At 38.7% G+C, this 24,578-nt stretch overlaps 1 protein-coding gene and 1 long non-coding RNA gene across 3 annotated transcripts in view; both read left to right on the top strand.

The window, feature by feature from the left end:
* brd8a (bromodomain containing 8a) overlaps window positions 1-24,578 on the top strand; it is a 75,804-nt gene that overhangs the window by 35,979 nt on the left and 15,247 nt on the right. Inside the window, exons 17-25 of the mRNA XM_080206985.1 lie at window positions 692-784; window positions 1,936-2,004; window positions 4,463-4,640; window positions 6,144-6,248; window positions 7,976-8,020; window positions 20,879-21,187; window positions 22,475-22,568; window positions 23,265-23,311; window positions 23,411-23,562. Of these exons, the coding sequence (XP_080063111.1) occupies window positions 692-784; window positions 1,936-2,004; window positions 4,463-4,640; window positions 6,144-6,248; window positions 7,976-8,020; window positions 20,879-21,187; window positions 22,475-22,568; window positions 23,265-23,311; window positions 23,411-23,562 (1,092 nt within the window). The remainder of the gene's footprint in view (window positions 1-691; window positions 785-1,935; window positions 2,005-4,462; window positions 4,641-6,143; window positions 6,249-7,975; window positions 8,021-20,878; window positions 21,188-22,474; window positions 22,569-23,264; window positions 23,312-23,410; window positions 23,563-24,578) is intronic.
* LOC145355110 (uncharacterized) lies at window positions 8,033-12,973 on the top strand. 2 transcript variants are annotated; one of them, XR_013888923.1, is made up of 2 exons: window positions 8,033-8,690; window positions 12,732-12,973. It is a non-coding gene; the product is annotated as an uncharacterized LOC145355110 (long non-coding RNA). The 2 variants fall into 2 exon arrangements; XR_013888922.1 differs by lacking the exon at window positions 8,033-8,690 and adding an exon at window positions 8,701-12,192.

Here is a 24,578-nt window from a genome sequence, read left to right as displayed (position 1 = left end):
CCCTAAGTGTTTGAATACTCTGGCTACACCTCCCTATCTCTGTACCTGCTTTCATCCTATAGGGCACTCTTTAGCACCTACCTCAGAAAAAAGCTTTTGGTCATCTGACTTACTATCTCATATTTATATATCCTGCTGTCATTTTATTTTATAATGCATCTGTAAAGAATCATGGGTCCTTTTATTGTGTTAGAGATGCATACATTGGTATATTGTAAAAATCTGAATTGCTTTCCTATTTGTCACCTGTTTTGTAGAAACGGTTGACGTTCAATTATTTTTGCACTTCGCTATTTTATTTGGGAAAAATGACAATACACTTAACCCATGGAATATTGTAGAAAAACAAACATTTTGGCTGGAACGAGTGAAGCATATTCGTATTATGTGTCATATGTTAGTATTATGAGTGTTATGTAGAGTATTAGCATTTTTAAGAGGCTTGTTGTGGAATTCAGAGAAACTAAATCTTTTTATTTTGGCAGTTTGGTCACATTTTGAAAATAGTACTGCTTTGAAAAGTAACCGATACAGATAAAGTGAAAATAAAATAATTTTGAATACAGATAATATGATGCTTCTGTACAGATATAGATAGATTGCGTGTTACCTTTTATAGCTGCCTGCATTATTGCAACTTATTTTAGGAGTCTCAATTTGTAATTGAGTTTTCCCTTATCGTCTTCTCTAGTTCAGTTTGTAGTGAAGACCAGGAGGCCATTCAAGCTCAGAAAATCTGGAAAAAGGCTATTATGTTGGTATGGAGAGCAGCTGCTAATCACAGGTTAGTGTCCTTCTGCAATCATTTGTTTTTTTTTTATTCTGTCTGTCTGCCCAATCTTGTTGAGTGGCCTATATTAGTCTCCCCTCTATTGACATTACGCTAGATTGCATCTTATCATCACATAAAGCAAGGGTGAAAAAAACATGGACCACATCTTCATGTTTCTGGATCGTTGGCCAACGGACGTACAACTGAAGATCTGCGTCAAGACCCTGTAGAAATCCTGACACTTTAATCTAGATGAAAATGGTCTGGAAGGTTTAAACTTCCAATAGCAGTCTGTCCTCAAGCACACTTCTTACAACATAACTCTTCAGGGCTTCTTCCACTCCTTTGCTACTCTCACTACAGGCGCAGTGTAATAATACATTACAATGCACCATTATGTGAAGAGCCTCATTTCAAGGGCAACTCAGTGATTAGCACCACTGCCTCACAGTGCCAGGGTCCCGGGTTCGATTCCGGCCTGGGTGACTGTCTTGTGTGGAGTTTGCACTCTCTCCACATGTCTGCGTAGGTTTCCTCCGAGTGTTCTGGCTTCCTCCCACAATCCAAAGATTTGCAGGTTGGGCGGATTAGCCATGATAAATGTGCAGGGTTACAGGGATTGGGCAACGGGGAGGCCCTGGGTGGGATTCTTAGAGAGTCAGTGTAGACTCAGTGGGCCAAAGGGATTCTATGGTCAGAATTTTACTGCCCATCCGCGACAGGAATCATCCAGGCGAGAGGCGGACAATGGGAAAATACGTTGACCACAGGCAGGATTTTACGGTTTTGGAAAAAGCGAGGCCATAAAATCCGGCTCTATGATTTGAGGAGTCCTACTTCTTTCTCTTTAATATATTGCATGGTTGACTGCCTCTCTAGCTGCTTTCTTTGCTTTTCAGATTTTGTTTCCTCATCTCATTGTTTTGAGTTGCTACTGAACTTTTGTTCTCTGTAAGATTCAGGTGAATAATTGTGGGCCATAATTGTGATCCAAATTCTTTAGTTTCTGTGCGTTAAAATTTTTAAGTACCTGCGATGTTTTTTGTGTTTGTTATCCTTGTCAACACGCTTATAAATGATGATGAATCCTGAGCACAAAACAAATTAATGTTTCGCAAAGTTTTATTTGTCTCTATTTCTAAAATATCGTCTTCCTTTTACAGATATGCTAATGTATTCCTTCAACCAGTGACAGATGATATTGCCCCAGGATATCATAGCATTGTACACAGGTCAGCTTCTTAATAGTTCTGCAGGTTCAATAGTGGAAATTTTCAATAGTCGACAATGGTTTTATGGTCATCGTTAGACTGTTAATTCCAGATGTTTTAAAATTGAATTATGTCCCATGGTCGGTCTTGAACCTGGGTCCCTAGAGCCTTATCTTGGATCTCTGGATTACCAGTCTACTGACAATATCAATGTGCCACTACCTCCACATGAAAGAGGTTTGGAAGGGTTACAAAATCCAACTGTAAGCCTTAATTGGTGCACAGAAACTTTTGTAGTGCAAAAATATTCAAACTACCCTGAGTTATTTGTTGTTTGTTTACTGATGGGAAAGCTGGTCTTTATTGTTATACTTCTTTTCAGCTATTGGCTTATTAATCATTGAAACTCATTTTATTCACCATCCTTTTCAAGACTATACACAGAGCCTAGTGTATTTTTGTAAAAGGGACTCTCAATGACAATGTTATCGACCAAAAAGTTAGATTGTAATGATAAATATCTCCAAAATCGTTGTAACAAATGTTTTTGGCATAAAATAATTTCACTCTTGTGAGCATTTTATAAACTGTCACCACAAAATATTTATCGAAGTTCCATGAAGAGTAACGATTTTGTCATTGCTATTAATTTCTTTTCAAAAATCTCGATCCAGGCAGTTAGCCTTTACTAGTGCACAATATGTATGTTACAGAGCCATCAGAAAAACACGTGTATCTGTTTATACATAAGGGAATAGGGCCTGGGTGGGATTGTGGTTGATGCAGACTCAATGGGCCGAATGGCCTCCTTCCACACTGTAGGGATTCTGTAGACATATCCAGTGTAGATTTTTGCTGTATAAATATAAACATAGTGGTACATAAGAATAATGATGTTTAAGGTGATGCAGCATATTGGAGTATCAGAATGTGGCACTTTGGCTCATTTGCACAACCCTGTATTTCTGAATTTCCAGTCTGTGCTTTTTCGTTCTGAAGAAGTGCTGAATGGAAGCTTGGTCAGCAAATGATATGCCAAGGGATCTCTCGAAATTATATTCTTGATCTAACACTGTGCATGAGGCAGTGCAGATTAATGTTCCCTTTTCACTGTAAAAATTTACCTTGTCAAAAATTGAGTTGGCTGTAATTAGAAGCTGATATGCAAAGAACAATGTGGGATCCATACAGATAGAAATCATAATAATAGTTTTTTTCCTGTTTAAGCTCCGGTATCTGAAAAACACTGAACGATCATTTAGACAACGGTTGCTTTGCATCTTTTTTTGTCTTAAACGTGTCCTCACTTATAATGAGTATTAACTGAGGGATTTGTTGATGCAGTGAGGTTAGCAGAGTATCTTTCTGTGTCAAGATTGGCACAGCTTGATTGGATGAAAATTGTCTCTTGCCTGACCTGAACGATTTTGTGTGAAATTATCTTTCATAATTTCAACTCAATTCACAGTACAAAACTCCCAATAATGGAATGTAAAGTTGGGACAAGTTTTCATTACTTTGTGTGTCCCCAAAATGTTTAATGCAAACACAAGCATTATTAAAAGGGGAAATATTTCAGAATTTACAACTGCCCTTTGAGCTTAAAATATCACTTTAATGTACACATTACTTTTTTTTGTGTGAGTTTTGCTTTTCAGTCCTATGCAGTCAACAATTCGGTAACTAACAACTGTGCGTTAAATTGAGACGGGGTGGTTGAACACACACTGTTGATGTATGTGGGTATTTTGGAGAGTTGGTCAGGAAGTGGGTGCAATGCAGACATTCATTGCTACAATGCCTCTTGGAGGAGGATTCTGGAGAAAGAGAAGGGAGATTTGAGCTAGTCACCACTTTTATGAGCCTGGACCTCGGAGATGCTGTATTTTTTTTAGTAATGTGTTACTGAAATATCCTCTGAAGTGATGTTCTGCCTAGTGGATAAATCATTTTTGAAATTCATGGATTTTATTTTTTCGCAGTACATCAATCTGCCCATGAGTGGTAAAGTTACAAAACCAAGGAGGATCTCAATAGATATGTGTTGATTCTTCTATGTTTTATGTACTATTCAACTAAATATATGCATGTGAGCTACAATTTACACATATCTTAAGTGCATACAAGAGGCCCTTTATTGTACAATGGGACTTGAGGATGAACTGATTATACAGTGCAAGGTTTTTAACAGTCAAGAACTATGGTGATGTACCGTCAAGAGGCATTGTAGCAATGGATGTCTACAGAAGCTATGGAATTACGGGGAAAATAATCAGCATTTTCTGATAGAATATCGTGATAAGAACGATTAGAAGGTTAAGCATTATATATAAGTGAGACTTTCGTTGTAGGCTGATCGTAGTATAAAGAATGACTGTTAAATATCATCACAGGAAATTATCTCATGGGGGAGTGATAAAGGTAGCGGTAGCAGAGAAGGGTTGCTTGTACTGATCACTGTTTCATGTCATCTTTACAGACCAATGGATTTATCTACAATAAAGAAAAATATCGAGACTGGTTTAATTCGCACAACGGCAGAGTTTCAGCGGGACATTATGCTTATGTTCCAGAATGCAGTGATGTACAACAGCTCCGACCATGATGTGTATCACATGGCATTAGAAATGCAGCGAGATGTCTTGGAACAAATTCAAGTAGATCTGCTACTTTTAATATTTTACAAATATGTCACTTCATTCAAGCGGTTAATGAATTAGCCCATGCATATTTTTTTTTAAATCTTTCTGTTGTAGTAAGTATGTCAAGTTTTAAAGAGAAGGAGGTGGGTGGTGATGGAGGATAATTTGGATGTTCACTTTACTCTAACCGCAATTAGGTCCAAGTCTTGACACACATTCCTAAACTGTGTGCATCTTTAGTTTCTGTGATAGTAATTGTATAGTTCATTATCTTTACAACCAGGATCAGTACGACCATTGCATTACTTGTATATGTTTTTAGTGGTGTTATCAGAACGGAACACCATTCTTTTAAGTATGGTTTGAGCAGTGTATTGTAAACCCTGATTACAATCTGCAGATGAAATAATCCTCCGACATTTAGCAATGTCAGTAGTGATCAATCCCTCAGCTGATAGGCAGGTGTGACTAATTGGAAATCCAGATGAGGATAATTAGATTTCCAGTTAGTAAACAAAAAATACGTAATATGCACCATTTTAGAATTATATAAATCCCTACAGTGGCCATTTGGTCCATTGACTTTGCACTGACTGACAGAGCAACTTACCCTGGCCCTCTGTTAAGTATGTGATCTCGACGCTCATATTCAAATGACAACCTATTTGTGTGTTTGCTGGTAAATTAGTAAATTGAAAAGGGGAATGAGCAAGCATCTTTTGATGATTCCGAGTGCCTTCTTTAGTGACTGACAGTAAATATGTAGATGTGAACTACATTTACATATTCTGTAAGTGCATACAAGACATTTTGCACTACAATTAGTGCATGTACCTCAAACGGTATAACCATATCAGCAGTTTCTTTTAAGCAGCACTAAATATATGCCTCAACATTTTATTTGCTGTTTTACTTCACCATACTGGAAGCACTGAGCCAAACATAACTCCCAAGACATCTTTGAATCTCCCTTTGCTAATTTATTTTGATTCTGTTTACATCAGTTATGTGGTTTTTGGTCGCTGTACATTTCTTGATGTCTGTATCAATTTGAAATGTATTTCCTTGGCCAAATGTCTTAGCCTGTCTGAATTCATGTCATATATCTAATCTCTAGTTCTCTTCTCTGTTTAACTATGTGGAAAATCTTTACTTTTGGTAAAATTTCCGAATCCTCCCTTTGATGATCAATTGTGTTTGGCGGGGGTGGGGGGGAGCGGTGTTCAAGAGCTCCAAAAATTCCTTATCTTTCCCTATTTGAGGAAAAATAGTTAAGGTTAAAATTTGTGACTAATAAAATTATTTATTAGTCACAAGTAAGGCTTACATTAACACTGCAGTGAAGTTACTGTGAAATTCCCCTAGTCGCCACAGTCCGACGCCTGTTCAGGTCAATGCACCTAACCAGCATGTCTTTAGTCTTAAATAATGACACAATTATGCTTCAAGAACTTGTTGTGATATTGCTGCTGTTTAGGTTTATCTTTCTCCCTGATATTTTTTTCTCTGCCCATTTAGCAATTCCTAGCCACGCAATTAATAATGCAAACATCAGAATCTGGAATCAGTGCTAAGAGTCTGCGTGGGCGTGAGTCAACCCGAAAGCAGGATGCTGCAGAAAAGGTCAGTGTATGCCTGAAACGCCAAAGAACAAAGCACAATACAGCACAGGAACATGTCCTTCAGCCCACCGCGCTTGCACCGATTCCTCGTCCTTATTTAGACCCACTACTAATTACCTATATGCGGTTTCTCTCCCACTGTTCGCCTCCCATTCATGTGTCTATCAATGTTGAACATTGCTAATATTCCTACTTCCACCACCTCCATTGGCAGTGCATTCCAGGCACCCACCACCCTCTGTTGAAAAACTTTCCCCGCATCAATATTTTATTGAAAGCTAGAGCCATGATTTCTGTTCAGTGTGTTAAACAGTGAAACCTGTTTTTAGAAAAATAGCTATCAAATAGCAGACATTGTAATAAATTAATTGGATTTCACCTTTATTAGAAAATTCCCAATTTAATCATTATCACTACATCAGCCTGTAAAAAGGTAACGCTGGTTTGAAATTAAAGCTTGCCTTTATTCTTTATATCTGGGCAAGAAATCAACTACAACTTATTACTCCAGGGAAGTATTTACCGTTATCCAACACTGTTTTGACTTCTGACTTCAGCATTTACATTGGCATTTCCTTTCAAAACACATTCCATAACCTGTGTCAATTTGTTTCCACGTGTGGCATTCTGATTTACCTTAGGGATTAAATTTACACAGTAGAGCTTTCATTAACTGAACACTGATTTTAAAGACCAGTTTTCCAGTAACCAAAACTGCAGAGTTTTCAAATTGACCTAATTAGATCCGAGACGTGACCAGGTCAACCTTTGTATTTTAAAGTGTCATGATCAACAAAAAAGTTTTGCAGGAGTGTTTTTGGTGACAGGAATTAAGGGTTATGGTGAGCGGTCAGGTAAGTGGAGCTGAGTCCACGAAAAGGTCAACCATGACCTTACTGAATGGCAGAGCAGGTTCGAAGGGCCAGTTCTTATGTTCTAGTTCAGTAAACCTTTGGCAGCACCCGGATGAGGAAAACCAACTGCTTTGCTCACAGATTTGATCTTGTAATGTTAATATTATTGTTAGTATTATTATTTAATTAAGTATGAAAGGTGACCAGATGAGCCCAGGTTCAAAAATGCCCCAAACCATTGTATTGTATTGCATTTGCTAATGCTTTGAGTTTGGATGACTCTTTGTCAGAGCGACCAAAGATCATCCAGACTCAACGTTGGCTTTATTCTCTTTCCACAGATGCTGTCAGAGCTGCTGAGATTTTCCAGCATTTTCTGTTTTTGTTTCAGATTCCAGCATCCACAGTAATTTGCTCTTGTCTTTACACTTTGCTTGTACTTTTGATTGCAAATGTAGGTATCCCCATTACTGCTGACCATCCTAAAACTATGACACTAGTAGATAAAGTCTAGAACCTGACCCCAGAGATATAACCATAGAAGTGTTTTAACATTGGTTGCTAATATGGTCGTGCAAATATTTTTTTTCAGTCACGTATACAAAACTGGTGGTTTACCTCCCATCTGGCATTGTTTGTCGATGTTTCAGGAATCCCCTCATCCTTTGTTAGTGACAAACAAAAAGCTTGGAGTTTCTGATTGATTTGTAACCAAGTAGTAAACGATACAACTAAATGGATTACTACTAGCATTGAAATACCAATGATTGGCAATCCAAGCTGATGCCTTCAGAGAGAGTGTAGCTGTTTTTGTTTAATATGCTTCCTCAGGTTGAATCTGATTTGGTGTTTTTTTTTGTTTGTCCTTTAACAGGACAGTGTCCCCATGGGCTCTCCTGCCTTTCTTCTCTCTCTCTTTGTAAGTATTCAATGCAGAATGTGGATAATAACTCATTGTAGGAGATCTCAAAATCTGGAAGTGAATGTTCTGTCCTGAATGTTAACCCAGATTATAATGCTCATTCTGTAGTAAATACTGTGGTTCATAGCTGGTCAAAATCGTAACTGTTTTTCTCTGTGAAAGTATGTTTTGATGAGATTGTCCCAGTTTGTTTCATTAGGTTCAGTAATGTCTGGTATTCCATCGTTTCACAAACACCATATTAAAATGTGGCGTTGACTGTTGATCAGACACACCAGATACCATTGACTGCTGTGAAGTCACTGCCAGTTCAAAACTGGTTGTATCCAATGAGCTGATATCAGTTAGATGCTGTCTGGAGGAAGATCTTTCAGTTTAGATATGGATTCAAACAACATAAAGAGAAACTTCAACCACAACATTTTTCCTATGCATATGAAAAGAAATATAGGGAATAAGGCGTTCGTAATGCTGTGTGCCAGGATTTTCAAGAAGGCAGAGAGATGTAAACCATGAAAGAAAGCTTCCAGATCTAGTGAAGGACAGTTTAAGGCAATGATATGTTCCACTGCTAGAGTCACACGTGACCTAAATGCTCAGGATCCAGCGATTAGGAGCATCGGCATGCAGTCTGCCTTCGCTCTGATAGGGCTGTGCAACAGAACAGGTAGGTGATGCTTCCCACACTGTAGGATGCTGCTCAATGAATTCTGAACAGCCTTACCTCAGGTCCCACCTTTCATCGTTTCACAAATGCCATTTGAGGGAACTGGCAGGATTCATTGATATTTATGAATAATTCAGGAAGTGTCTTAAACCATGTGCTACTGTTTTGTTGGAAAGCCTGGCTTTCATTCAACTAACGCAATTCTTTGATGTATCTGTAGTGACTTCTGGATAAGATGGCATCACTCTAAATCTTGGTTCCTAAACATTAATATCCCTTTCATGAAAATGCCACATCGCATGAACCCCTCCCCCACTCCTAAAAATAAACATTTTCCTGGGATTTTCCCCCTTACCTGAGGGCAGTCAATTACCATCAGGATTTTAGTTGAGATCAGAAGGGGAAAGGAAACACCAAAAACAGTGAAATTAACATTCAGAGAGTTCCACTCCTACAAGCACAGGCAAAACATGACACTAAACCAACGAGAAATCACAGCACGCCATTCACCAATTCCGAGCCCTGTCACGAGACAAGGCATGTTTTACTGGGCCTATCATTGTTGCCGTTCAAAACAACAATTCATTGACCGAATAGCCTCTTAATCAGGATGGTCCGTGTACTGCATTGACTGCTTTGGACATTCACCATCCTGAGTGACAGGCTACAACTCAAATTAACAATTGAGATTTAGTTTGGTAGGCAGATAATTCTGTGTCTGCCGATACGGGATTTTTCCCAAGAAGCCTCACCCCCACAACGAGATATTTCAGGGTTCATTAGCCACAGTTTGGGAACCACTATTGTAGCACCTTTGTTTTTTTCCTGCTGTGATCTATCACTTCCTGTAGAATTTAGCAAAATATTACATCTTTGGAAAGCTGTCTTTGGAGCACCCATTTGTCTTGCATTTTGCCATCTTGCACAGAGTTCCCACAGAAAGGAGCAAAGGCAAATCTCTGAAAAAAAGCTGGCTATTTCCACAAGACAATACTACATGATGCAGATTTTGTTTTCCTCATATGATTATTGTGCTTTTCCATTTTTATTTTAAGATAAGATTAACATCCCCTCAATTAGATGAAATGCTATTACTGAAACTGAATTGTGCATTAGTCAGCTAGTGGGTTAATGAAGAGGGATTTCAATTCAGTAAAAGAACAGCAACATTTTATATTATTAAAAAGATAATCGCACCAGCTATGCTACTTAAAGAAGCATTAGTGCCTTTGGCCCCCTTGATGATCAGCATTACAATGCATAATGCTGACTCTATGGGAATTAATTTTTCTCCCACTACGTCCAAGAGGGGAAATAGATTACAAGAGTGTTGATCAGATGAGACACACTGTTCGGAGGAGTAATTTAATTAAAGTGATCATCTCTGGATCTTTATCTGTCGATATGCCATTTTTTTGGAAGGGTGTTTAAATATATTTTTAGCGGGGAGGGCGGGGGAGGTGCAATGAAAGAAATGTTATATTTAAATTTCATTACTTGTATTTCTCCCTTGGAGAAATGTCTGTTGTAGTTTGCCAGGGAGAAAGGATGGGCTGACCAATAATTGAAGTCAGGAAATTATACTCTGAATGTTTGTTTGAAGTTCTTTTGTTCATTATTTTAACTGAGGTGTCAACACTTTCATAGCAAGTTATTTCCCTGTGGAGAACTAGAGGACTTGAATCAAATATGTTAAAATCATAGAAATCTTAGAAACCCTACAGTGCAGAAAGACGCCATTGGCCCATCGAGTCTGCACCGACCACAATCCCACCCAGGCTCTATCCCCATATCCCTATATATTTTACCCGCTAATCCCTCGAACCTATGCATCTCAGGACACTAAGGGACAATTTTAACATGGCCAGTCCACCTATCCCGCACATCTTTGAACTGTGAGAGGAAAATGGAGCACCTGGAGGGAACCCACGCAGACACGAGGAGAATGTGCTAACTCCACACAGACAGTGACCCAAGCCGGGAATGGAACCCAGGTTCCTGACGCTGTGAAGCAGCAGTGCTAACCACTGTGCTACCGTGCTGCCCCAGTGTTCGTATTATATCTTGCATGCTGATTTCCAGACTAAAGTAAAATGAATTTATGTCATACGTGAATCCTAGAACCCCTACAGTACAGAAAGAGGCCATTTGGCCCATTGAGTCTGTACCGACCACCTCCCACCCAGGCCCTGGTCCCGCAACCCCACACATTTTACCCTGTCAATCCCCTGACACTAGGGTTAATTTAGCATGACCAATCCACTTAACCTGAACATTTTTGAACTGTGGGAGGAAACTGGAGCACTTGAAGAAAACCCGCCTAGGGAAAAAGTGCAAGGTCCACACAGACAGTGACCCATGTTGGAATTGAACCTTGACCCTTGGCACTGTGAGGCAGCAGCGCTAATCACTGTGTCACCATGCCACCGTGAAGATGATACTCATGATCTAAGCAAGCTACAGTATTTAGGATTATTTGGACCTGTGGGGAAATTTATCCCTGAGTATTAGGGAGACCTTTTAAATTTTACAATCACTCAAAAGATAAGGTGTCAGTTCATTGAAAGACGCATGAACCAGTTTCATTGCTGTCCATCCCATAAGGACATCTGACTATTCAAAAGCTTCATGCACGATTCAGACAAATATTTTGCTAACAGGTCATGCAAATAGCACTAGATTCAGTAGCCCCATTTTGTGCTTAAATTCCAACTAGCTTAAAATCCAAGTACGAGTCATATTGTCTTGGGTTTTGTGTAGGGGCCTGGTTTAAACAGTGACTTATAAATCTTGGATTTTTCTGGATGTTTTCCGTAATGTATTTTCCCCAAGTGTATTTGTGACTGTATTTCAATTCCCCACATGCAGCCCGTTTTTGCAAATACTGACCCATGCCTATCTACAGAATGAATGTTTCAGTGGACAACTAAATCACCCACATTAGGATTATTACTAATACGAGTGTTATGTATAATCACATAGTTCCCTTTCTCTCGATCTTAACTGTCAGCAATTTAATGTCAAATAAAATCTTTTTGTGTTACAACATAATTTCTATTAAATGCAAGGAACACAACTCCAACATTTAGTTCCTAACACTAATTCATTTTTATCATTTCGTCTACACAGAAGTTTCAGAGTGGGTGTTTTCCTCTTACCTGGTTGCAGAAGTTAACTACTTTCGAGAGGTTTTTGTCATCAGCTGATGATGTCACAGTGCTGGCTGAAATACATGGATATCTAGGAGTTTTGTGTGTTCTAAATTTATCTTTATTTCAGTGATTGCATGATGGTAATTTAACTCAAATTTCTATTTTATTCAATCACTGGTTTAAAAAGATGCTTCTTTCAAATTTGAATGAAATTTATTTTTAAGAGCTGTCCTGTGTTGACATTTCTAGTTTCCCCATGTATTTCAGCCAGCAACAGTAAGCCCTGTGACATCAGCTGATGACAAAATACTGTTAACAGTCTCCGCAAAGCAGTTAATTGCTGCTTCCAGGTAAGTGGAATGTATCCAGTTTGAGTTTTTGGTTAAATGAGGATGCAGTGTATTGATGCTGGTTATTAGAAAGCAATTAGGAGTGTTTTGCTCATTAAGCTCCCTTGTCTGATGTTGAAACTTCAACAGTCCTTCAGTATTCTCCAGGTAGTCTTTATCTTGCTAAAGTTGTTAAATATCAGATTGTCTGCCTTGCATTAATTTATTTCAATATGGTATTCATTTCCATTATTCCTTCCAGAACAATTACCCTAATACTGTGCATGAATCTTTGTTATACAAAAATATTTTTACCTTCATTTATAAATATAGCATAACTTTTTAGTTCACTTGCTATGCATTGCAAAATAAAAAGCATGGTGGAAACTATTTGGACCAATTAATGTTTTGTTTAGTTCCATTTTTTTGTTCTTTCACCAAAGCATATGCAGTCTGCCTCACAAAAAGTAGTTTTCTGGAATGTAATAAGTTCTGTGAATATAAATGCTTAATAATTCCCCACTAGGCAGTGAAAAAGAATAATTTTTTTTTAATGTTAGGATGGTGGTACAAGAGGACGCCGCTGTGCCATTGAAGCAGATATGAAAATGAAGAAATGATCATATGCTATAAGCTATGGGACCTGATCATGTGAAGCATTCAGCACTGCGTAAAGATCAATGAAGTTGTACTTTCTTCATTAGCATTGAAGAGAATTGTTTGTATTGTACAGCCTTGTTTCTAGTGTACAGATTTTGTTCTGCGAACAATGTATGTGCTTAATAAAATTACTCTGACAACCCGATTGGCTTCAGAGAATTAAATTACAATGAATTTTGGTTAATACCAGTGAAAGATAGGACATTCATCATTTTAACCAGCATTAGTAAGTGTGCGAGCCTTGATGAAAGTAGCATTTCTGTTCATTTACGAAGTATACTTTGTATACACAATGCTTAAGCATTTTTGATTGGTTATCGAGAACGGCTTTTAAATGTAAGGGGTTTTTGTTGAATTGTCTTTGCAATGGTCCTAACTTTGGCAGGTGTCGATGTTTTATATAATATGCGTGAACATCTGAAACTTTGAACTGGTCCGAGCACACTCAGCCCTGTCTTAAGACAATAAGATGCAAAAACAAAAGTAGGCCATTTGGCCCATTGAGTCTATCCCACCTTTCAGCTTCACTTTCACATCTTATCCTCATAATGTTTGATTCCTTTACTGTTTAAAAATCTATTTCAGCTTTGAATATACTTAATGACCCAGCGTCTAGAGTTCAGTGCAGTAAAGAATTCCACAGATTCACAGCCCTTCTAATTTCTCCTAATCCTTGTCTTAAATGGGTGACCCCCTTACTCTAAGATTATGCCCTATGGTCCTATACTCTCCAACAAGACACCCTCTACCCTGCCAAGCCTCCTGAGAATCCTGAATATCTCAATAAGATCACCTCTCATTCTTTTAAACTCCAGTGAATACAGGCCCAACCTACTTGACCCCTCCTCATACGAAAATTGCTCCAAACCTGGGATCAACCTCTTGAACCTTCTCTGGACTGCCTCCAACGCCAGTATATCTTTTAGAAAGGGAGACCAAAATTGTTCACAGTATTCCAAGTGTGGTCTAACTAGTGCCTTTTAGAGTCTTACAAGACTTCCCAACTTTTATACTCAATTCCCTTTGAAATAAAAGCCAACATTCCATTTGCCTTCCCAATTACCTGCTGAACTTGCATGCTTGTTTTTTGTGATTTATGCAAAAGGACCCCAAATCCCTCTGCTCCTCTGCTGCAGTGGGTAGCAAACTTGGCAATAGCACACTCACTTCCCTTGTCCAAGTCATTGACGTATATCGTAACCAACTCAAAAATAGCTTCTTCCTTGCTACTGTCAGACTTTTGAATGGACTTACCTTGCATTACGTTGATCTTTCTCTACACCCTAGCTATGACTACAACACTACATTCTGCACCTTCTCATTTCCTTCTCTGTGAACGGTATGCTTTGTATAGCATGCAAAAAAAAATACTTTTCACCGTAAATACATGTGATAATAATAAATCAAATCAAATGAATAATTGTGATCCCAGCACTGATCTCTGTGGCACCCAGTTACAGGTTGTCATCCTGAAAATGCCCTTCTTATCCCAACTCTGTCTACTATCAATTAGCCAACCCTCTATCCATGCTAATGTACCATGGGCTCTTATCTTAAGTAGCCTTTTGTGTGGTACCTTATTGAGTGTTTTTTGGAAAGCCAGTCTTAAAATAACTTCAGTAAGTAGGTTGTGTCTCAAGAGGACAGCATACGATAGATGCAACAATACCTGTTCATGATCAAGTTACAGCTTTTTGTCTTCTAAGTTTGAAAGTAAGACATAATTATAGAATATATGATTAAAATAGAACAGTTACCACCGAACAGCTCAAATTTGAATTCTTGGAGACTGAATAGTATAGTATCTTTAGTCCATGTCAGATTAAGCTGGGGTATTTCTTTGACTATAAAGATCCAATTTAAACTCAGTGTCGTGCAATACTAAATTCTATATAATACTCTTAAAATGGATGATGTCAACTGGGTAGTTGGTGTATCAGATTAGTACAGTAATAAATACACTTCTGAAGTTGAGATTGTTGGACAAGAGTTTAGGAACCCTTATTCTGCTGTTGGCATTCATTATAACTTACCTGAGTGTTTTTGATGCTGACATCGGCTGCCAAATTTGGGTCAATAATTAGGTAGCATATGTGTCACTCACCTCAAACACAATCACCAAAAGAAACATTACCAGAGAATTTGACTTCTGTTGTTTTCCCCACAACATAACAGGGTTTCACCCTGTATATTGAACTGAGTCCACCAAAAGAAATTCAAATAAAAGTAAAGGTAATTACAAACATTTTACTTTTATGATTGCAGGAATTAGAAGATAAATCCAATTCATGTACCAGTACCTGCAGATTTATCTAAAATCTCCAACTATTTATATTAATGTATTTTTTAATTGTAGCACAGTAACTGCAATAACTATTGTCAGATGTGATGACATAAGAACATAAGAAATAGGAGCAGGAGTAGGCCATCTAGCCCTTCGAGCTGCCCCGCCATTCAATAAGATCATGGCTGATCTGTCGTGGCTCAGTTCCACTTTCCCGCCCTCTCCCCATAACCCTTAATCCCTTCTCTTATCAAAAACCCATCAACCCGCTTCTTAAAAATATTTAGCGAGGCAGCCTCCACCACTTCAACGGGCAGAGAATTCCAGAGATTCACCACCCTTTGAGTGAAGAAGTTCCTCCTCAACTCCGTTCTAAACCGCCTCCCCTTTATCTTGAGGCTGTGCCCCCTAGTCCTACTGTCTTTTTTGAGCGGGAAGAGTCTCTCCACCTCTATCCTATCCATCCCATTCATCATCTTATACGTCTCAATGAGATCTCCCCTCATTCTTCTAAACTCTAACGAGTACAAGCCTAGTTTATTCAGCCTCTCCTCATAGCTCAATCCCCTCAACTCCGGTATCAGCCTAGTAAACCTCCTCTGCACTCCCTCCAGGGCCAAAATATCCTTGCGCAGGTGCGGCGTCCAAAACTGCACACAGTACTCCAGCTGCGGCCTCACCAATGCCCTATACATGACTGATGATTTAACAAAATATATAACAAATAAATGAAGGATATGCTGCTATACTCTTTCCCCGTGGTGTTTTTCACATAATGATGTTGCGTGGGTTACACCTTGTGGCGTAACTTCTCTAAAATACCATTTCTCCTCATCCTCCCTATATCCAATTGAAAAGTTTGTGTTTACGGACTGTTACTGCCAGCTGCCAGTTGGTAACACTCTAACCTCTGAGTCAGAAGTTTGTGATTTCTAGGAGACTTGAAAGCGCCATCCAGACTGATATTCCAGTCCAGTATTGAGGAATGCTGCACTGTTGGAGGTATGCCAACTCTCAGATGAGGCATTAAACTATCTCTGCATCTCCCTCAGGTAGGGCGTCTTGGTGGCACAGTGGTTAGCACTCCTGCCTCAGCACTAGGGATCTGGGTTCGATTCCCAGCTTCGGTCACTGTGTGGAGTTTGCATATTCTCCCTGTGTCTGCATGTGTTTCCTTCCACAGTCCGAAAGACATGCTGGTTAGGTGTGTTAGCATGCTAAATTCTCCCTCAGTGTACCTGAACAGGCACCAGAGTGTGGTGACTAGGGGATTTTCACACTAAACTAATTACAGTGTTAATGTAAACCTACTTGTGATTAACAAACATTTAGACCTAAAAGATCCCATGATACTACTTCGCACAGGGGTATTGAAGTTCTTCTTGATGTCCAATGTCCATCCCTTGACTAACATTACTTAAACACAGACGATTTGGTCATTATCACATTGCTGTTAATGGGAGCTTGCTTTGTGCAAGTTAGCAGCTGTGTTTCTGACATTGCAGCAATGACTAGATTTCAAACATTTCATTCGTTATAAAATACTTTTGGATATCCTGAGGTTGTAAAAGGATATACACATTCTTTCTCCTTTGCTTTTCAGCTTTATATTCTCCAGAATGAGTGTTACCAGTGTGATTTAGATTGCGCACTAACTTTAGCAGTACAGTGTACACTAACATTGCTTAGAGCATCATTGTGTGCTCAGTGAGATTATTTCAAGTTCAATAAAAGATCAGTGTGATCAGAAAATGATACATGTGGGTTCCAAAATCAAAGGGAAAGATCTTGAATAATGGCAACTAAATGCAGAGTAATCTATCACTCCCAGCATGGGTGATAGTCACTAATTTTGATATCATGTCAGATAGAACCATTGAAAAATCTTATATTATTGAATCATCATCCTGCCTTATAGCCAATGCATTCCTATTAAGGTGGCTGTTAAGTCTTACTGTTGCTGTCGCTTCTTGGCTTGACAAAGTTCATTGTTGAAGGGAACATCATTCTCTTCGTGTGATAGCCATTTATCTTTCACTAAATGAATTTTTCTATTAAAGTACATTTTAATATTTTTTATTTAATATTTTTCTATTGATTCTTTCCATGACAGTGGCACCAACTAATTCTGTGGCTGCTATTCCTTACATATAGAAATTTCTCATACTGTTTCCTTCTCATTCAAAAACAAATCTTAAGTTGACAAGTGATATTATGAATTCTGTGGATTGTGTCAATTCACATGCCCCATGGATAGATCCCCTATGTTCTTTATGATGGCAGTTGTTCCCCCTACCTGTCTCCGCGCATACCTGTAAAAGCAACTAAGATGAGCTGGTTTTGCCATCCTTGCTAAGCATTTGGCTAATCTTTCCAGTTTGTCACCTCCACTAAAGGGTTAAATGAATTAGTTGAGGAATTGTATATTTCACCATCAATAGGCTAGAAGGGAATGTTTGATATTTCATGACAATCTGAGCAGTGCCACTTCATGTTACAATGACTATTTAAATTAGCACTTTCCTTGTGACTCCATTTTAAAACCAAGGAATTATCAAATGCTATTTTAAATTAAGGTCAATGATGAACCATGACAAAACAAAGTCAGTTTTGTAGAAGGGTCAATTGATTCCAAACACTAACTATGTTTCTCTCCACAGTTGTTGCCAGAGCTGCTGGGTTTATGCAGAATTTTCTGTTTTTATTTCAATACTTCTACAATTAATTTTCCAGATTCTGTTAGGGACAGACAGCGTCAAATTTCAAGCATTGCCCTTTCCTGGGTCCTTGGTTCCCGATCCATTCAGTGCAAAACTTAGGTGTGTTATGGTTCAGATCAGAAACTCCAAAGTATTTTATGAAGCCTGCCTGAACCATAAATCTTGCATCTTGAATTTGGCTAGGAGAAGTATGATGTGATCTACTTCAGGTGTGATTCAAAAGACCCACTAGGGAGCTTTTATCAAACAAAGTTTATTTAAGAATATAGCTAACATGTATAGTAAGAAAATTAGCAAGAACTTTTATCAATTGCAAACAAGAAACAAAACAACTACAATAATGTATAACTCTTAATGAATATCTCTAATGTGTTACAATTAAAACCAAACCCATAGACAAGAAAAACTGCTTTTTACAAGTTTAACATAGCACAGACCAATACTCACTTGATACTGGGATCAAGGCCGTTAGTTGAATTCTGCAGTCCAATGCTCTTGAGAGCTAAACAATTTGAAGACAAGACAGCCTCCCAAAACACCAAAGCACAAATGTTTTACTGCAGCATGGTAATCAGCTTTTGTGTCAGCTAACTGGTAAAATTTTCAAAACAAAACAGAGAGTGAAAGAGACTTACTTCCTTTCCAGCTTGCTTCTAAGACTGTCTCCAACACTACAAAATTGAAAGCTGAAAAACTTCAGTCACCTGACCTCCCCACAGTATTTTTCTCCTTCCAACAATGACATCACCTAAGACTGTGAGCAAGAATTTAAAATAAACTCTCAAAGGTACACTAACATCACTAAGCTGATCTTTCTCTACACCTTGGCTATGACTGTAACTCTACATTTTGCACACTCTCCTTTTCTTCCTTATGTACGGTATGCTTTGGCTGTATCGCGTACAAAGAAACAATACTTTTTATTGTGTGCTAATACATGTGACAATAATAAATTACATCAAATCATTAATGGGAATAGATTCTGTCAATTGAATGTTTAATTCATGAGATCATAATATGTAGCCTATATATCAAGGACGTGAAATGGTCAAGAACGTAATGAATTGCCTTTCTAATAATCAAACACTTATCAAGATTAGCTTAATGATGTTTATTAAATGTGCTCATAGTCTAGCAAAAAGTGAATTTGAAAATCTCAAATATCTTTTTACTGGGATGGTAGCTGCTTCTGAGACCTCCTTCAGGAAGGTTGCTCTTGAAAATATTAAACAGTCTAGCCTCCTGTTTATTGAATATTGTTAAGATTTAATGACAGACAGCTGTCGTTTACAAAATTAGCTCGAGGTAGAAAACTGCATCATATGACTGAACTTTTCACTATATTGAAAAGCAAATTAAAAGCAAGGCATTATTTATTTTGATTGATTCTCCATTCTTTGTTTAATGTTATCCGTTATCAAATCCTCTGCCTAAATTAATTGTTGCTCTGGGAGCAAATGCTTTCATGATTTTAAATAATTGCCATGACCTTCCACAGTTTGGAAAATGATTTGGATTATGTTAAAATGCCCTAACTCCCTGAACCGTGAGAGTAGTCCAAAAAACAAGATGAGTAGGTGGGGGCATCTTGTGAGTTTGTGACAATGTTTGGTTTTTTTAAACTTTACTTCCCTTCAATGGGATATGTCAACTGCATGTAAAAGATAACTCTCTCAGAAAAAAACAACAAAACAGAAGTTGTTAGGATAAGTGAACTGTCCAAAATAGGTAACTTCTTGTCACAAGTTTTGCTGAATATGAAAGATTTTCTGTTACATAATTTCTTGAATACTGTGCCTCACAGTGCCAAGGACCTGGGTTTAATTTCCGGCTTGGGTCACGGTTTGTGTGGAGTTTGCACGCTGTCCCCATGGATTTTCTCCGGGTGCTCTGGTTTCCTCCCACAACCCAAAGATGTGCAGCTTAGATTGATTTGGCCACGGTAAATTGACCCTGGTTTCAGGTGGATTAGCAGGGTAAATATGTGAGGTTATGGGGATAGAGTGGGATAGTTGTCAGTGCAGGCTCGATGGGCCAAATGGCAGCTCCTGTACTGTAGGGATTCTATAAAATGTAAACTTTCATATTTGGTTCTAGGTAACTATTTGACATGAATAAAGGATGCAACATATTGCAAAGCAAGTGGCAGTGTATTTTGAGTTGTACGTACAATCCTCTGGATCCTAAGTACCAGTTGGAACTAAATTGGACTATCGTGGTGGATACATTCCATTGTATGCAATTGTTTATGACTGCAAATTAGCGCTCACTCAGAAACCACAGGAGTAGCTGGTGTGTAAGAGACGTCTTCATGATGTGATGGGGAGTAAGATGCACAAAGGCATTCAGTTTGGCAGTAAAAAGAGCCTTACTGTGCAGCTGACAGCTATTCCTTATAAATGTTAATACAAATTGGGAAAGTTTTTTATCATTCATGGAATGTGGGCTTTGCTGGCTGGGCCAGCATATGTTGCCCATCCCTAGTCTTGACAGCTGAGAGTCAATCACGTTGCTGTGGATCTGGAGTCAGATGCAGGCCAGACCAGGTAAGGACGGCAGATTTCCTTCCCTAAAGAACATTAGTGAACCAGATGGGTTTTTATGACAACCAGGAATGGTTTCATGGCCAACATTAGACTTTTAATTCCAGATTTTTACTGAATTCAAATTTCATCATTTTGCCATGGTGGGATTCATAAGAACATAAGAAATAGGAGCAGGAGTAGGCCATCTAGCCCTTACCAAGTCTCTGAATTATTTGTCCAGCAACAATACCGCTACACCACCACCTCCCCTTGTCTTAAGGTGTGCAAATATTCAAAATGAGAAGCGACTTAAGAGTAACTTGCAGATTAAGTTAGCCAGGGATTAGATGTGAACATAATGGTTTCACTATAGGAAATGCTTTTGGATTTTCATTTTTTTGTTCCCTTAAATGTGATTATTTAATAATCATTTTTAAATTTAATTGTAAAAATGATCATTATGGTGTTTGTCCATCCCTTTTAAATTTACGGTACACAGTAAATACTTCATTCCATAGGCTGTGGAGGTGGAGGCTGAGATTGCCAGTGATGATGAACACGGAAGTGAAACACACCAAGAAGAAATTCAGCAGCAAATGGAATATACATGCAAAGAAGAGGGAGAAGAATTGGATGGATCATTGGTTGAGGACGGAAGGAATAACGATATTAAAAATGCCCTCCCGGAAAATTTCGAGGCAAAGGCAGTTCATCAGAATTCAGGACAGGAGGGGGCTGATCACATAAAACATTGTGAAAGTGCAGGGCATTCCAAAGAGCAGGTGGAAGCAGTAAAAAAGGATTCCAAACAAGAGTATTTAGCTGAGGTAGGATATTTCAGTTGAAAAGAAATGTCATGAAATGCGTGGATTTGAAAGGAATGTTGCTTGATTTCTCTGATAGTTTTGTGTGCTTATTTTCATCTCCCTGATATTGAGATAGAGTAATTGTCCCTCCATAGGCACTACAGTGAATAACCAAGATCTATTACATAAATGAGATTACACATACTTTGCTGTTCCAAAAAATTTGCCTAATAATGACAAAAATCACCTACAAAATTCTATTTTCTTTTTGCTGATAGGGTAAGGGTATCTTTGGCAAAGCCAGCATGGTGGCTGGCTGGCACAGTGATTAACACTGCTGCCTTAGAGCGCCAAGGACCCATGTTTGATTCCTGGCTTGGGTCACTGTGCAAAGTCTGCACATTCTCCCTGTGTCTGTGTGGGCTCCTTCCAGGTGACCATAAGACATAGGAGCAGAATTAGGCCACTCAGCCCATCAAACCAGCTCCAGCATTCAATCATGACTGATAATTTTCTCATCCTCATGCTCCTGCCTTTTCCCCATAACCCCTGATCCCCTTATTAATCAAGAACCCATCTATCTCTGTCTTAAAGACACTGAATGACCTGGCCTCCACAGCCTTCTGTGGCAAAGAGTTCCACAGATTCACCACTCTCTCTGCCTGAAGAAATTTCTCTTCATTTCTGTTTCAGGTGCTTCAGTTTCTTCCCACAGTCTGACAGTCGCGCTGGTTATATGCATTGGCCATGCTAAATTCTCCTTCAGTGTACCCGAACAGGTGCCAGAGTGTGGCAGCTAGAGGATTTTCAGTGACTTGATTGCAGTGTTGTAAGCCTACCTGTGACACTAATAAATAAACTTAAAACTTTATTGTGAATCCCTAATTCCTCTTGAAGGAGGTTTAATACCACTTGCCTTGAACTGCTGCACTCCGTGTGTTGTGATAAGAAGGGAATTCCAGGATTTTAATCCACTGACAGTGATGGAATGACTGCGTTGGAAGGTCATCCTTACTTGAAATGTTCACTCTATTCTCTCTCCAGAGACACAGTCAGACCTGCTGAATTTCTTCAGCATTTTCTGTTTCTGTTTCAGATTCCGGTATCTTTTGCCTTTCTCTTAAGCATGGTGCTGGGTTTCTGCTGATGTCAGATATCAGCCTGATTACATTTTAATTCAAATTTAATCATTTCAATTTGTTATGGAAAAATTAGTACTGTATTTGCATATGCGATCAAAAACAATTTGTATATAGCAAACAATGTCATTCTTATTGATGCCATGGCCATCATTCCTTGTTTCTATAGTGCCTAGATAGTGGTTGCAGTTATCTTTCCCTTTACACAAGGACTGAGCCACTTGCAGAAGAGCAACATGGAATTACAGAGAATGGACAATTAGGTGAGTTACTGTTATAAGATGTGTACTTTTCTGTTTTCATGTTACTTTCTACAATAGCAATAATACAAAATTTCAAAATAGGAATTAATTGAATGCATCATCTTTATCTCATTCCTTGACCTTCATACCCCTTTCCGTTGTCAGCAGAGTTTGCTCAATTACTGATGTTCTCTGTGTTTCGGGTGCTGATATTCCTTTCCATAATAAAGATAAAATCTGCCTTGGGGGTTTTCTCTGATGAGCAAAGCTTAAAGATTTGATTTTGCGGCAAAAACAAAATTCCAGAGTTACAGGAGCACCAATTGGATCGTGGTTTATCATTTTTAAAATCTTTTGTTTTCCAAGAAACTTCTGCTGCAAGCACTGATTATTTCTGAGGTTTGGTCATGCAGGATACCTCGGTTAACGAGCCAATCTTTAACTGTGAGGTTCACCAGTGAGTGCAGCAGGTCTTCAGTAATAGATGGCATCACCAAGCCTTATGTTCTGAGACATCTACACATTTACAATTTTCAGCATCTGTCAGTATAGCCATCAGAAGGCGAACTCTGTTTTTCCTCATGGATGCTAAATTAATTACACTCTACCTACTATACCCAGCATTGACTGGGGATTAAATCTTGGCTTAATGCAGAATATTTTCCGCTTAAGGTTGTTACAAAGTTAGTTAAACGCATTATTATGTTCCTATTTCAGAACTGTCTAGAGTAGAGTACAGCACAATGCGAGAAAGTCTACTGGAGGTACGATCACAATATAAAGTTTAAATAATGGAACATTGTGAAGTTCAGCGAGAAGTCCCTGCTGTAATATTTGCTGTGACTTTTTGACTTAAGTTTCAGGCGGATGCTGCTAGTGAAGAAGAGTTTTGTGATGTTGACCTTTCAGAATTTGGCATAGAGCTGTCAGTGTCTGAGAGTGACCTTAGCTTCAATTCCCAGCAGTTCTTAGTTTTGGATGAGTCAGCAGCTAGCAGTCACACATCCTCCCAGCTGTAAGTGACATAAAAATATACATTAGAAATGTGCCGCAGCGTCTTACAGAACTAACCATGTAATTTTTAACCTTAAAGAATACAATTATGCCTTACCAGTAGTCTCCCACATCTCAACGACAAATGAAATTATTTATTTTATGAAAGCTATATTGAGAAATGCATTTAACTCTCATTGCCCTCTTTGTTAAAGAATTATTCTTGCTGGTGCTGGATGCAAAATTAATATTCCAGATGACAAAAATAATTGAATAGACTTGATCAGTTGGGCCAGCAGGCCAATGAATGGCAGATAGAGTTTAATTTAGATAAATGCCAAGTGATGTATTTTGATAGATCAAACCGGGGCAGGACCTACTCGGTTAATAGTAGGGCATTGGAGAGTGTTAAAGAACAAAGGGATCTTGGTGTACAGGTTCATAACTCCTTGGAAGTGGAGTCACAGGTGGATAGGGTGATGAGGAAGGCATTTGACATGCTTGGTTTCATTGGTCAGAGCATTGAGGGATATGGTCCCCGGAAGAGTAGGTGGTTTTAGTTAAATCGGGCAGCTTGGTCGGTGCAGGCTTGGAGGGCCGAAGGGTCTGTTCCTATGCTGTAATTTTCTTCGTTCTTGAGAATTTGGGACACCTTGTTGAAGTTGTACAAGACATTAGTAAGGCCACACTTGGAATACTGTGTACAGTTCTGTCACCCTATTATAGAAAGGATATTATTAGACTAGAAAGAGTGCAGAAAAGATTTACTAGGATGCTACCGGGACTTGATGGTTTGAGTTATAAGGAGAGGCTGAATAGACTGGGACTTTTTTCCCTGGAGTGTAGGAGGCTTAGGAGTGATCTTATAGAGGTCTATGAAGTATGAGGGGTATGGATGAGGTAGTCAACATCTTTTCCCAAAGATAGGGGAGTCTAAAACTAGAGGGCATAGGTTTAAGGGGAAAATGGTCCAAAGGGATAATTTTTTCACGCACACGGGGGTGAGTGTTTGGAACGAGCTGCCAGAGCAGTAGTAGA

The sequence above is a fragment of the Carcharhinus amblyrhynchos genome, chromosome 18 (assembly GCF_965287045.1).
Source record: "Carcharhinus amblyrhynchos chromosome 18, sCarAmb.v2.hapA, whole genome shotgun sequence".
Taxonomy (NCBI): Eukaryota; Metazoa; Chordata; class Chondrichthyes; order Carcharhiniformes; family Carcharhinidae; genus Carcharhinus; species Carcharhinus amblyrhynchos.
The sequence above is the reverse complement of the archived record's forward strand: the minus strand, read 5'-3'. Positions and strand labels throughout refer to the sequence as shown.